The sequence below is a fragment of the Rhincodon typus genome, chromosome 32 (assembly GCF_021869965.1).
Source record: "Rhincodon typus isolate 14 chromosome 32, sRhiTyp1.1, whole genome shotgun sequence".
NCBI lineage: Eukaryota > Metazoa > Chordata > Chondrichthyes > Orectolobiformes > Rhincodontidae > Rhincodon > Rhincodon typus.
In genome coordinates, this window is record NC_063363.1 from 8,587,712 (window position 1) to 8,601,914 (window position 14,203).

Below are 14,203 nucleotides of genomic sequence, written 5' to 3' on the forward strand. Positions count from 1 at the left end.
GCTTGGCCTGCTGTGTTCATCCAGCTCTACACCTTGTTATCTCAGATTCTCCAACATCTGCAGTTCCTACTATCTCTCGCTATAAGGTGCGGATTGAATCATCTGAATCTTCATCCAACATCTCTCTAGTAACCAAATTTGATTTGTCAGAATTAACATCCAACAAATGCCTCTACAAATTTTTGCTGGCTTACTTAAAAGCAAAATACTTCAGATGCAGGAAATCTGAAACAAATACAGAGAATGCCAGAGAAACTCAGCAGGCCTGGCAACATCTGTGGAGAGAGGAACAGAGCTATCGTTTCGGGTCCAGTGTAATCCTTCATCAGAAGGTGCATGTATGGTCATTCCATCCATGTGTAACATATTTCCAAAGTGCAAACCCATAGCAGCCGCATGTGCAGGAAGCCTATGAGTCAGAGCCTGATCTACCCCTGGAAAATTGAACTATTGACTGACAAAAACCTGCCTATGGCAACAGAGATCAGAGACCCTCGTCAGCTTGGAAACCACAACAATTCACAAGTTATACAGATAAAAGGAAGCAAGGGATGTCAAAATTTAAACAAGCATTTCTGGATTTCTTGTGAAACAATCTTTTAACAGGTTATCTTACCAAGGGTAATGGCTTGATTTAAAGGTACTACATGATCATAAAAGGTGAATTAATACCCTGTTCATTTATTACTAATACACAACATGATGCGGTGAATTGCACAATCCTGTTTAGTCATGGCTCGTTGAAAGGCATGCTGCTCCTTCCTCAACCAATGGAAAAGACACGCGATCAATGGCTTCTTTGTGAAGATAGTGGGACTTTACCTCACCAGCCGAGAGCTACTGACTTAAGTTTAATTGAGTTAATACTCTCGGCCTGGCGTGGCGGTATCTTGAGATGCGAGTGGGTCCTGCCCAGCACGTACTGGAGGCAGCAGAAGGAGATCGGGGAGGTGACAGCTTCAGCAGCAGCAATGACACCATGACCCAAAGTGAGAAGATGGAGCGGTGACAGGCGTCCCTTGGTATCTGTGGCAGCAGCGTAAGAACAGGCAGCTGAGGTCTCCCGGAGAGAGAGATAAGTGGAAGACTCATCTAAGACTGGAACTTTTAACGCTATTCCTTTATTTTTCTAGTTTATATCAAGAAGGACATTAATGTTAACTATTACCTTATCTATTTATTTGTCTGCTTATTCTATGAAGATAATGCTTAACTTTTTAACTTTGTTTCTTTTACTGCTTTGCACCTACATTTTTGTACCTGGGTGCCTTTGTACCTGAGTGTGTGTGGCGACATTGTACACTTTTCACTGTACTCCTGCACCTCTACCTGAGTACACATGACAATGAGATCTCAATCTAAATCTTGGAAAGGAAATCCAGGTAATGCTTTCCTGGTCAGCTTCCCACCTTTGCCCCCTTGGCAACATGAGGTCATTCAAAACTTTGCTTTGATAGTAGAGTAGCCCCCCGCTTTGCGTGTACTCACAAAGTCACCCCAAATACAGCCAGCCAATCACTAAAGAAGGATCAGTCTGAAACTTCTGAGTGTCGTAACTTCAAGTATGCAGACAACACAATGCTGGGTGGGAGGGTGAATGCTGAGGAGATGCAGAGCTGCTTCAGTGTGATTTGGACATGTTGAATGAGTGGGCAAATGCACAGCAGATGAAGCACAAATGTGTGTAAATGTGAGGTTTGGCAGCAAAAAAACCAAGACAGATTATTATCTGGAAGGGGATACGTTGAAAAAGTGGGAGACGCAACGAGACCTGGATGTCTGTGTGTACCAGTTGATGAAAGTAAGTGTGCAGGTGCAAACAGGCTATGAAGAAAGTAAATGATATGTTGGCCTTCATAACGAGAGGATTTGAATATGAAGCAGGCATATCTTGCTGCAATTACATAGGGCCCTGGTGAGACCGCACCTGGAGTATTGTGGGCAGTTTTGGTCTCCTTATCTGAGGAAGGATTTTCTGGCGATGGAGGGAGTGCAGTGAAGGTTTACCAGACCCATTCCTGGCTTAGCAGGACTGGTGTATGCAGAGAGATTGGATCAGTTAGGAATATATTCACTGGGGTTCAGAAGAATGAGAAGGGACCTCACAGAAACCTATAAAATTGTAACTAGATTAAACAGGACAAACACAGGAAGGATGTTGCCCCTGACTACAGAGTCCAGAACCCGGGGTCACAATTTCAGGATACACAACAGGCTGGTTAGGACTGAGATGAGGAGAAATGTCTTCACCCAGAGAATGGTGAGCCTGTGGAAATCTCTGCCACAGAAAGCGGTTGAGCCAAATATTGAATGTTTCACGAAGGAGTTGGATATAGTTCGTAGGGCTAAAGGGCTCAAAGGATATGGGGAGAAAGTGGCTAATGGATACTGATTAGCACTATCATACTGAATCGTGGAACAGGCTCAAAGGACTGAGTGGCCTACTCCTGCTCCTGTTTTCTATGTTTCTACAAATACTGCAGTTGGTGGGCTGTGGGAGATCCTAGCCTGGAAGTTAGATGTGCAAACCCCCTGCAAATTCCTCCCGACAGCATTGACCCATGTGTGCCAGGGCAGCTACCAGGTGCACCCACTGCTGTTGGTTGGCACTGACCAGACTGTTTCTCCTCACAGGCTCCCAGTGAATATGAGGCATCTCCAGAGACCCTGTACTACCGAATCCCCAACCTGAACCGTCAGCAAAAGTACCTTCTGTGGGTTGCAGCAGTCACATCAGCAGGCCGAGGAAATGTGAGCAACAAAGTCACTGGTGAGCCAGCAGCAAAGGGTACGTCAGCCTTCATCATGTATCTTGTTAGTTTTGTACTTTCTTCCCTTTTGTTCTCCTTCCTTGTCTTTTCAGATACCTGCATCCTACAGTTTTGGTAAACAGCTTTAGAGTGAATCGCGAAATGGTTAGTGTAGTTTTACTTGGGGGACAAGATAACTCCAGGTCTAAGTTCCCAAATCTCTCCATCACTGAGATTTTGTGCCTCTTCCGTCTGTTTTAATCTCATTGACTGAGACTGTTCACTGTGCTGAGTCAACCCTTGCAATGCTATTGCATCACCTTAAAGGGTTGGTGAGCCATGCACCACCTTGGAAGTTCACTCCCCTCCTGTCATCGGCTCACACAGGCAACAGTGTGTATTGCCTGTGAGATGAAATGTAGCAACTTACCAAAGCTCCTTCAACAACACTTTACAAACCTACAAACTTTACCATCCAGAAGGACAAGGGCAGCATTTGCATGGAAACACTGCCAATTGCAAATTCAACTCCAACCCGCTTAGCATCCTGATATGGAAATATATCACCATTCCTTCAGTGTTTCTGGCTAAAATTCCGAGACTCCCTTCCTAATAGTACTCTGTGTGTCCCTACACCACATGGACTGCAATGGTTTAAGAAGGAGGATCAGCAGCACCTTCGCAAAGGATTAGGGATGGGCAATAAATGCAGACTTTATGACTTACAACAGGAAGGACATGATAGCACTCGAAGGGGTACAGAGGAGGTTCACCAGGATGTTGCTGGGATGAAGAAGTTGAGCTGTAAGGAGAGACTAGATAGGCTTGGATTGTTTCCTATAGAGCAGAGAAAACTGAGGTGGGGGTCATGACTGAGGTGTATAAGATTATGAAGGGTATGGACATGGTGAATAGAGAGCAACTGTTTACTTGGTTGAGGGGTCAATCACAAGAGGGCATAGTTTTAGGGTAAAGGACAGGAGATTCAGGGGGAGTTGGGAAAAGAAACTTTTTGATTCAGCAGGTGGTGGAAATCTGGAATGCAGTGTCTGGGGAGGTGGTGGAGGCTGGAAACCTTACAGTCTTTATAAAATATTTGGGTGAGTACTTCAAATATCATAACATTCAAGGATATGGGATAAGTGCAGGAAATTGGGATTAGCCACTTTTAGTGGTAGTTACGTCAGTGCAGACTCAATGGGCCAAATGGCCTTTCTCTGCACTGTATGAATCTATGAACCTAAGAACTTTTTCTTAAATCATTTGACTCCCATGGTGACAGAAGATGACCTGGATAGGCACTGGTCTTTTATTTACTTTCCTGTACATGGCCTGGCTATCCGTTCCTTGTCCACAACATGGTAAAGGCGAGTTCTGGGATTTGGAACAGGAGATTGGAGTGTAGGAGCTGGGGTTGGAGACAGGAGGATGAAGGTATAGCACTTGTCAAAAGAAATTGTGACATCTTGACCCCCCTGTATGATGGTATTATTCAGATCAGACGTCAATGCTTTGTCAGTCACTAGGGGAAAGTGCAATTAATGAAGGTAGTAATATATTTTTGGTGGTACAAACCTAATGGGCTGAAGGGCCTTTTCTGTAAAGTATGATTCTATGGTTCTAATCCAATGTAAGTTTTCTTTTGAAACACAAACATCTGAAAACCCTTCTTCAGAATGGCCTGCCTCACTAATGTTAACCTGATTGTTTCAACTACACTATATTGCTTTTTACCTCTCTCGGGCAAAACAACAAGGAGTTTAATACTGTAAAAGTGTTCCTTTTCCTGTCCATATCCTCACTTTAATCGTGTGCATTTTGCTCATGAGGCTGTCCTTTCATACAGTTTCTTTTCAATATGCCATTCCACATACAATCTTCATCTTTTGGTCGATCTTACGTAAAAGCACATTGCCAGTTTGTACACCGCACAATTTTTATAAATGCAAGTCAAGCTCTCCTGTCTGGTGATTTATTTTCCTCCTTATTCTTTTCATGGGAGATGGATGCTGCAGAATTTGTTGCCCATCCCTAATTGCACTTGAAATGAGATGCTTTCTGGACCATTTTAGAGAACAGTTCAGAATCAACCCCATTGCTGTGGGTCGGGCGTTACATGTAGGCCAGACCAGGATAAGGAAGGCAGATTTCCTTCTATGAAGGGCATCAGTGAAGTAGATGGGTTTTTACAACAATCAGTGATAGTTGTCACGGTCACCTGACTAATTCCTGATCTTTAAATGGAATTTAAATTTTACCAGCTGCTGATGTGGGATTTGAACCAAGTTTGCCAAAGAAGTAGCTTAGGCCTCTGGATTACCAGTTCAGTGATATTAGTAGAATATGACTATCTCTACCTCATGATAAATAGTAAATGATAACACAGTATGGACTGCCACTAATTCCCTTCCTCTGCCCCTCAGTCCTGATGCGTTATGAAGAGAAGTTGATTGTAGCTCATTAGTTGTTCTCCCTGCAGCAAGTGAGATTTGATTCCCCTTTGAAGCCTGCTTGTCCTTGGGGTGTGGGACATGATTAACAAAATTCCTCATCCATAATTATTCACAAATAAGCTCGTCCTATTATCCAATGGGGTGAGTCCATCATGTCCTGCATCTGTCATTGAAGATGCTGTTAAATTGACAAGACTCTGCCACTTGTGCTGGGAAAGATGAGTGAGGACATGTCTGAGAACGACATCATTTAAGCGTTAGACTGGTATGCTGTACATCCCAGTTGTAACTCTGGTGAAGTGACATTGCCACCGGGGGATGTAGGCATCAGCTGATGTTGTGTTCAGGATGTCAATCCCTGGCCTTTCCCAAATTAACAGATCAGTCAGTAATTGGCTCTCAGAAATAGTGGGACCCACCCCAGGATGATAGAGATAGCAGTCAGCAAGGGTTACTGAGCCCTGTCACATGGTTATGGAGGTTGATTGATGGCAGAATGGGGTCTGTTTGGAGCAAATGAATAATCCCTTGCTCCTCATTATCCACTAAACGTGCAGAATCCAAGGTGCTGGGAGGCTGTGGTGCAATATCTCAGTCAGTACCTTGGAAGCAGAAATAAATTATTCCAGGTAACCATTGGAATGTTTTAGCTGTCGTTAAGATGACAGCATGATCAATAATCCACTCCTTATTTTGAATAAGATTGTAAGATATAGGAGCAGAAATAGGCTGTTCAGCCCATTGAATCTGCTATGCCAGGACTGATGTGATACTCCTCAACTCAACTTTCCTGTCTGTTTCCCCATCACCCTTGATTTTCTTACTGATTAAAAATCCATCTCAGTTTTCAATATACTTAATGGCCCTGTTTCGAACTCCTTCTGCAGGAGAAAATTCTTCAGATTCTCTACCCTCTGAGTAAAGAAATTCCTCCTCATCCTGGTCTTAAATGTGGAACCCCATATTCTGAGATTATGCTGTCTGGTATTGAGTATAGTGCCCCTGGTACGGTGAGCTATGTACTGTACAGTATACTTGTAGGGCGTGTTCTATGGATGAATATCTAAAGAATCTATGTTTTGTATTCCAGTCCCGGCAAAGATTATTGCATTTGGAGGAACAGTAACTACGCCTTGGATGAGAGATGTTTTTTTGCAATGTACAGCTGTGGGTGATCCAGGACCTACCATTAAATGGACAAAAGACAGGTAAACACACACTGTGCGCTGCAACAACCTTTTTACACCCGAATCCTTGGCTCCTAGTGGGCAGGCCCATCCCATCATTTTAGTGGCAATATCCTGGAGTATTGGGCCCAGTGGCTAATCCTCACTGGGAAGCCCAATGTTTGGAAACAGGAGGAGGATTGGGAGGATCTGGATCCCGAGCCAGAATGGCCTCTGGGGGCCTGAACTGTGAGCCAGCTCATTTTGTGAAGAAGGGTGGGCTGACAAGCCTCACAGTCCCTTCGAATTAGGCTAATTTGTTGACCAATCAGGCAAAGAGCATAGGTAGTTGCCATGGAGATGTTTGCTGTTCAGCATTCTAATGATAATCAATGAGAGCAGAAAGATAATAAAGTAGAATGATACAGCAAATAGTCTGGCAAATAATAACTCTCCAACCAAACAAAATGCCATTGCCTTGAAAGTTTTGTTTGTGGTATTAACCCCCTGAATGTTTATGCTAGGCCTCACTCCAATATCTGAATAGAGGCAACACCCATTTATTGTAAATGATGCAATTATAAGGGGTACAGTGGAGCGAGTAGCAATGTTATTTTCTTGAATTGGATGTTATTAACGCTTGGCTTTTGTACAAAGGGCTCTGATAAAACTGAGTTGCTTCAACGTGATGGTGTACTGCAGTACAGTTCTGCAGGGCTTGCACGAAGAACTGTTCTTGACTGCTGACAGCCTGATCTCAATCAGGTTGTTGGGGCAAATGCTGAGGACTGACCTCCAAATGGAACACCATCCTTGAGAGACAGAGAGAGAAAAACCACCTATTTCATAGATAATAATATGAAACAAAGAACTGCGGAAGCTGGAAATCTGAAAGAGAAACAGAAATTGCTGAAGAGTTAACATTCCTTTTTCAGAACTGGAAGGGCCACTGGACCCAAAACATTAACCCTGTTTCCGTCTCCACAGATGCTGCCAGACCTGCTGAGTTTCTCCAGCAGTTTTTGTTTTTATACCTATTTCAGGGATCTTGCTGCACAGTTCCAAAATATCAGGTTCAGAATAGCATTTTTAGAATCCGTTACAGACTACGATTGGACTTAACACTCCAGGACAAAGCAGAACAGCCTAGTCACCTGCTCCACATACACTTCAGGCTTGACCTGACATCTCCAGGAATTGAAGATTAATCTCCAGGCCACTCACTGCTGAGACCAACCAGGGAGAAAAATCATCGGGGCATTAAAATAAAAACAAACTTTGTTTTTCTTTTCTCTTTTGGTTGAGCATCATTGCTTATTAGTTTTGAGACTACTGGGGATGGAAACCAAAAAGCTGTCGGACTGAGAGTCAAGTCTCACTCAACTAGGTAACCAGGAGTTTACTCATTGATAGGGAAGCTGAGACATCACAGAGGTGGACTTGTTGAATGACCAATGGGAACCCTAAGTCCAAAAGGGTTAAAATAGATGAAACGAAGGAACGACAAGTTGCATAACAGAACATTATTTGTATTCCAGAAAAGTTACTAAGGAGGTGGCACATCAGACATTTTAAAAATTGCAGTAAGAAAACTTAATAAGGAAGAATCAAATCATAATGTTAATATCACCTTGTGTAGTTATTAACAATAAACTTGTGTTGTTTGCAGTGAAGATTCTGCCATCCCAGTGCAAGTTGATGGCCACAGAATGATCTTCAACAATGGGACGTTGTTTCTTCGTTCCGTAAGAGCAGAGGATTCAGGGTATTATACTTGTACAGCCACAAACACCTGGGGCTTTGATACCATTATAGTCAACCTTCTGGTGCAAGGTAGGAGCGGTTGTGTTTGCTCATTTCTCCCACACTGTGGGATTCTTCCCTGACATCCGTTTGCCAAACTATTGGTGGTAGAATCTCTGGACATTGATAGTCCAATCCCTGGAATTCCTTCTGTGAACTTTTCCACTTATCTTTCATCTTTCAGAACCTCATCAAAACTCATCCTTTTTGCCAAAGGTCTAAGTCACCCCCTCCTTAAACTCACTCTTCACCTCTTCTTCTTAACTATCCCAGTTTATTTCTTTCTCCCTCGCCTGGGACATTGTCTTCACTAAAGACACTGAATTATTGTTCATTTCTTTGAGGTTCATACCCTGTTAGTAGAGAATCCATATTGCAGCTGCTAAATGGGGTTCTGGACAGAATAGATAGGGAATAATTTTCTCACGAGCACAGATTGTTGAAAGTGGCAGCACAGATCATCACAGCAGGAGGTTTATCAATAGGAGCACAGAATACAAGAGCAAGGAGACGATGTTGCATTTCTACAAGACACTTGTTAGACCTCATTTGGAGTGTTATGTACAGTGCTGGATGTTATATTATCGAAAGAATGTAACCGCATTGTAGAGAGTGCAGAAGCGGTTTACAAGAATGGCTCCAGGGATAAAGAATTTAAGTTATGAGGATAGATTGAAAAAGGTGGCACTGTTCTCTGTGGAGAGAAGAAGGAGGTCTGATAGAGTTTTTCAAAATCATGACCGGGTTCAATAGAGTAGATAGGGAGAAACCATTCCTGCTTATAACAAGAACAAACTTCAGAGGACATAAACTTCAGGTGATCTGCAAAAGAAGCAAGGGTGATATGAAGAAAAACATATTTACTCAGTGTATAGTTAGGAAATAGAATGCACTGCCTGGAAATAGGGTGGAACCAGGTTCGATTGAGGCATTCAGGAGGGGTGTCAGATGATTATTTGGATAGGAATAGTGTGCAAGGGTATAAAGTAAAAGCAGGAGATTGGCACTAGGCAGTGATGCTCATTTAATGAGCTGGTGCAGGCACAATGGGCCAAGTGGCTCCTTCTGTGCCAAAATACTTTTGTGATTCCGAATGGAGAACTAGAGGGCAGTGATTTAAGTAGCAAGAGGTTAGGTTCTGGAATGCACTGCCTGCAATTGTGGTCGAGACAGAATGCATCAAGGATTTCAAAAGGGAATGATTCATTATCCGAAGAGAGAATGTTCAGGGCTACGGGAAAAAGCCAGGGCAGTATGGGAGCAGCTGAGTAGCCATTATAGAGAGCCAGCACAGACAGGATGTACCAAATGGTCTCCTTGTATGCTGCACATTTTCTATGATTCTGTACAACACACACAGTTTGGTAGATAATTAACATGTGATTCAAGGTTATGATGCTTCAGGGATTTACCTCTGCAAAATTCAATGTGTTTATCCAATAATTTGGTCGTCAGCACACTGCAAACAGCTTTGGTGTGACCCCTCATCTTTTAACATTATAACTGGTGCAATTATTACTTCTCAAAATATTTCCCCCCTTGTCCCCCCCTCGCTACATGTAAAGTGCAAGTTACCTTTTGGTAGTCCACACATACCTCTGAGTGTTTTGTTCACAGTTCTGCCATGAGAGTTTGTAAACTTTAACTTGGTGGGAATTCTCACAGTCGAGGCTGATTCTGGCTTTACCAGACACCCAAACACATAAATTCCTCAGGATGGCCACCAGACTGTGAGCAGGAGCAAGAATATTTGTTGTTTTTCTTTCTCTCATGGTTGTCCCAAAAGCATTGCCACTCATCAGTATGTTAAGTCCCTTTTTTTTAATTCACTCACGGGATGTGGGCATCATTGGCTGGACCATCATTTATTGCCCATCACAAATTGCCCTTGAGAAGGTGGTCATGAGAAAGATTTAAAAAGGAATGAGGGACAACTTCTTTATACAGAGAGTGGTTAGTGTATGGAATGAACTGCCAGATGAAGTGCTGATGCGGATACAATTACAACATTTAAAAGACATTTGGGTAAGTACATGAATAGGAAAGGTTTGGAGGGATATGGGCCAAACACAGGCAGGTGGGACTAGTTTAGTGTAGGAACATGGTCGGCGTAGACTGGTTCAACCGAAGGGTCTGTTTCCATGCTGTATGACTCTATAAAGCAGCTCACTACTACTTTCTCAAGGACAGCTAGGGGTGAGCAATAAATGCTGGCCAGCCAGTATATTTCCAAGTCAAAATAGTGAGTGGCTTGGAGGGGAACTTGCAGATGGCGGTGCTCCCATTGTATCTGCTGCCCTTTTCCTTCCAGATGATAGTGTTCGTGGGTTTGGAAGGTGCTATCAAAGGAACCTTGGTGAATGTTGTTACAATCGAGTGGTTAGCATTATACTGTCATCTCTAAGTATCCTAAACTAGGTGTCATAGAGTCCTCACTAGTAAATCCAAAAAAGACGTACAAAGTAAAATTCAAAATCCAGAGTGTGGCTAGACTACAAAATTGCTATAGTTGAAAGTGAATTGAGGAGATACATTTCAGAAGAAGCATGAGGGAAAAACAGCAAATGCTGGCAAAGTTCAATGCTCCATGAAATCAGGCAGGAAAAGACCTATTATAGGCTCACAAACATTTAGAGCACAAAAGGAGTTCATTCTACGCATAAGGTCTGCACCACTCAATAAAAATCTTAAAGGGAGGCAATGGCCTTGTGGTGTTAATGCTAGATTCTTAGTCCAGAAACTCAGCTAATATTCTGGGGTCCCAGGTTCAAATTGTGCCAGAGCAGCTGAAGAAATTTGACTTCAATAAAAAGTATTGGAGTTAAGAATCTACTGTTAACCATCAAATCAGTGCTGATTATCGGGAAAATCCCACCTGGCTCACTAATACCTTGCAGGGAAGGAAATCGGCCATCCTCAACTGGTCTGGCCTACATGTGACTCCAGATGCACAGCAACGTGGGTGACTCCCAGCTGTCCTGTGGAATGGCCTAGCAAGCCGCTAGGTTGCATCAATCACTATGGAGTCTCAACAAAGAAATAAAACTGGATGGACAATTAGCATAGATCCAGGCACTGGAAAAGACAATGATTTACCAGGATGTTGCAGGGTTTGGAATGTTTGAGTTATAAAGAAAGGTTGGATAGGCTGGGACTTTCTTCACAGATTGAGAGGCGATCTGATAGAGATTTATAAAATAATGAGGGGTATAGATAGAGTTAATGGTAGTTGTCTTTTCCCTAGGGTGGGGGGTTTCAAGACAAGGGGGCACATTTTTAAGGTGAGAGGAGAGAAATTTTAAAAAGACATGAGAGGCAAATTTTTCACACAGAGGGTGGATCGCGTGTAGAATGAACTTCCTGAGGAAGTGGTGGATCCGGGTACAGTTACAACGTTAAAAAGACATTTGGATAGATACATGAACAGGAAAGGTTTGGAGGGATATGGGCCAGGAGGAGGCAGGGGGACTAATTTAGTTTGGGATTATGTTCGGCACGGACTGGTTGAACCGAAGGGTCTGTTTCCATGCCGTATGACTGTATGACTTTGGCAGAAACGGTCCTTTTGATCCTGCAAAGTCCTCCTTATGACCATCTGGAGGCTAGTACCAAAATTGGGAGAGCTGTCTCACAGACTAGTCAATCAACATCCTGACATAGTCATACTCATGGGATCATACCTTACAATGTCCCAGATACCACCATCACCATCTCTGGATATTTCTTGTCCCACCAGCAGGACAGACCCAGCAGAGGTGGTAGCACAGTGGTATACAGTCGGGAGAGAGTTACCCCAGGAGTCCTCAACATTGACTCCGGACCCCATGAAGTATCATGGCTTAAGGTTAAACATGGGAAAGGAAACCTCCTGCTCATTACCACATACTGCCCTCCCTCAGCTGATGAATCAGTACTGTTCTATGTTGAACACTTGAAGGAAACACTGAGGGTGGCAAGGGCACAAAGTTTATCCCGAGGTGGGTGATTTCGATGTCCACTACCAAGAGTGACAGAGCAGCAGCACTACTGACTGAACTGGTCGCATTCTAACAGACATAGCTGCTAGACTGGGTCTGCGGCAGGTAGTGAGAGAACCAACAAAAGGGAAAACATACTTGACCTCATCCTTACCAACCAGTCAGCTGCAGATGCATCTGTCCATGGCCGTATGATCAGCACACAGTCCTGTAGAGACAAACTCCCACCTTCACATTGAGAATACCTTCCATTGTGTTGTGTGGCACTATCACTGTGCTAAATGGGACAGACTTTGAGCAGAACTAGTAACTCGAGACTAGACATCCATGAGGCGCTGTGGGCCATCTACAGCAGCAGAATTGTACTCCAGCACAATCTGTAACCTAATGCATGGCATATCCCCATTCAACATTTACCATCAAGCCAGGGGATCAACCCTGGTTTAACAGATAGCTCAAGAGCAGCACTAGGCAGACATAAAAATGAGGTGTCCACCTGGCGAAGCTGGACTACTTGCGTGCGAAACAGCATAAGTAGCAAGTGACAGGCTGAGCTTAGCGATCCCACAACCATCACATCAGATCTAAGTACTGCATTCCTGCTACATCCAGTCCTTAATGGTGGCTGACAAACAACTCACTGGAGGAGGAGGCTCCACAAATATCCCCATCTTCAATGATGAAAGAGCCCAACACTCTGCAAAAGATCAGGCTTAAGTATTCGCTGCAATCTTCAGCCAGAAGTGCCAAGTTGATGACCCATCTCGGCCTCCTCCAGTGGTCCCCAGCATCACAGATTATATCTGCTTGCTCCACCATTTCAGGCAGAGCATTCCTCATCATAATACCTTCACCTCTATTTAAATTCCATGTCCTTAATTACTAACCCTCTTGCCAGTGAAAACCATTGATCAATAGAGCACTTGATTTACTCAATCAAAAACCCTTCATAATTTTGAACACCTTTATTGAATCACCCAACTGTTTCCATTTTGGGAGAGTGATGCTAGCTTTTCTAGTCTCTCCACATAACTGAGCTGCCTAATCCCTGGTTCCATATCACAAATATCCTCTGTTACCTCTCCATGGCCTTGATTATAGGCAAATGTCTTGCTGAGAATCTCAAAACTTCTAACAACTTCCCAAGTCAGTTTTGTACAGGAACCGGTTGGCTAGTTGACTTCTAGCTCAGCAGTTCATTTTGGATGGAAAGAAATGATCCATAAGTGAAAAGATGTTATTTCACTCGCTGTACTCACACTTAAATTTGTTTTATATCATAATGTTGGTGAATCTGATTCTATATTGCGTTAACCATTAATTTGCCCCTTCCTAGTGCCGCCTGACCAACCTCATCTGACAGTGTCTAAGACCTCATCCTCCACCATTACATTGGCTTGGATTCCTGGTGACAATGGTGGCAGCTCTATCAGAGGTAAGTGGAACTCCTCATGGCATACCTTATGCCCATCCATCCCTCAGCAGAAACTACACTGATGTCTTTTGTTATTCGTGAGTGTCAGCTTGACCTGATTGGGAACACTTTCACTTCTGAACCAGCATTCTGATGAAACATTAAGCCAAGAGAATGGAATGTCCTAATGTTGAGTAGTTCAGATAGATGATAAAAGAGGCAAATCAAAGAACAAAATAGCATGGATTTCTCCCTGGGCATCATTACTACGAGATTACCCTGGCTTTCATTTCATTGCTGTTTCTGGGTCTGTGCTTAATACAAAATGGTTAAGACACTTTACAGCCTGAGTTGCAGTCTCTGACCTACAAAGCGACCCTTTGTCTTTTATTTATTCAGTCATGGACAGCGACACTGAAGGAATGTAATATATTTCCAAGTCGGGATTGTGAGTAACTTGGAGGGGGTGGTGCTGCCATATATCTGCTGCCCTTGTTCTTTCTGGATGTTAGTAACCTCAGCTGGTAGAGGTATTGAACCCACAAAGTAACTCTGTATTTCAAAGCAGCCATTCAGCCAACTGAGCTAACCAACTCCCCCTTAGCTGCAGGATGTATAGTATTCCTTTTTAAACTTTACT

General features: G+C 43.3%; 1 protein-coding gene across 1 annotated transcript in view; it reads left to right on the plus strand.

Moving 5' to 3' along the window:
- Positions 1-14,203, plus strand: part of LOC109913024 (Down syndrome cell adhesion molecule-like protein 1 homolog) — a 554,371-nt gene that overhangs the window by 475,667 nt on the left and 64,501 nt on the right. Inside the window, exons 22-25 of the mRNA XM_048615473.1 lie at positions 2,635-2,788; positions 6,294-6,411; positions 8,039-8,202; positions 13,486-13,584. Coding sequence (XP_048471430.1) covers positions 2,635-2,788; positions 6,294-6,411; positions 8,039-8,202; positions 13,486-13,584 — 535 coding nt within the window. The remainder of the gene's footprint in view (positions 1-2,634; positions 2,789-6,293; positions 6,412-8,038; positions 8,203-13,485; positions 13,585-14,203) is intronic.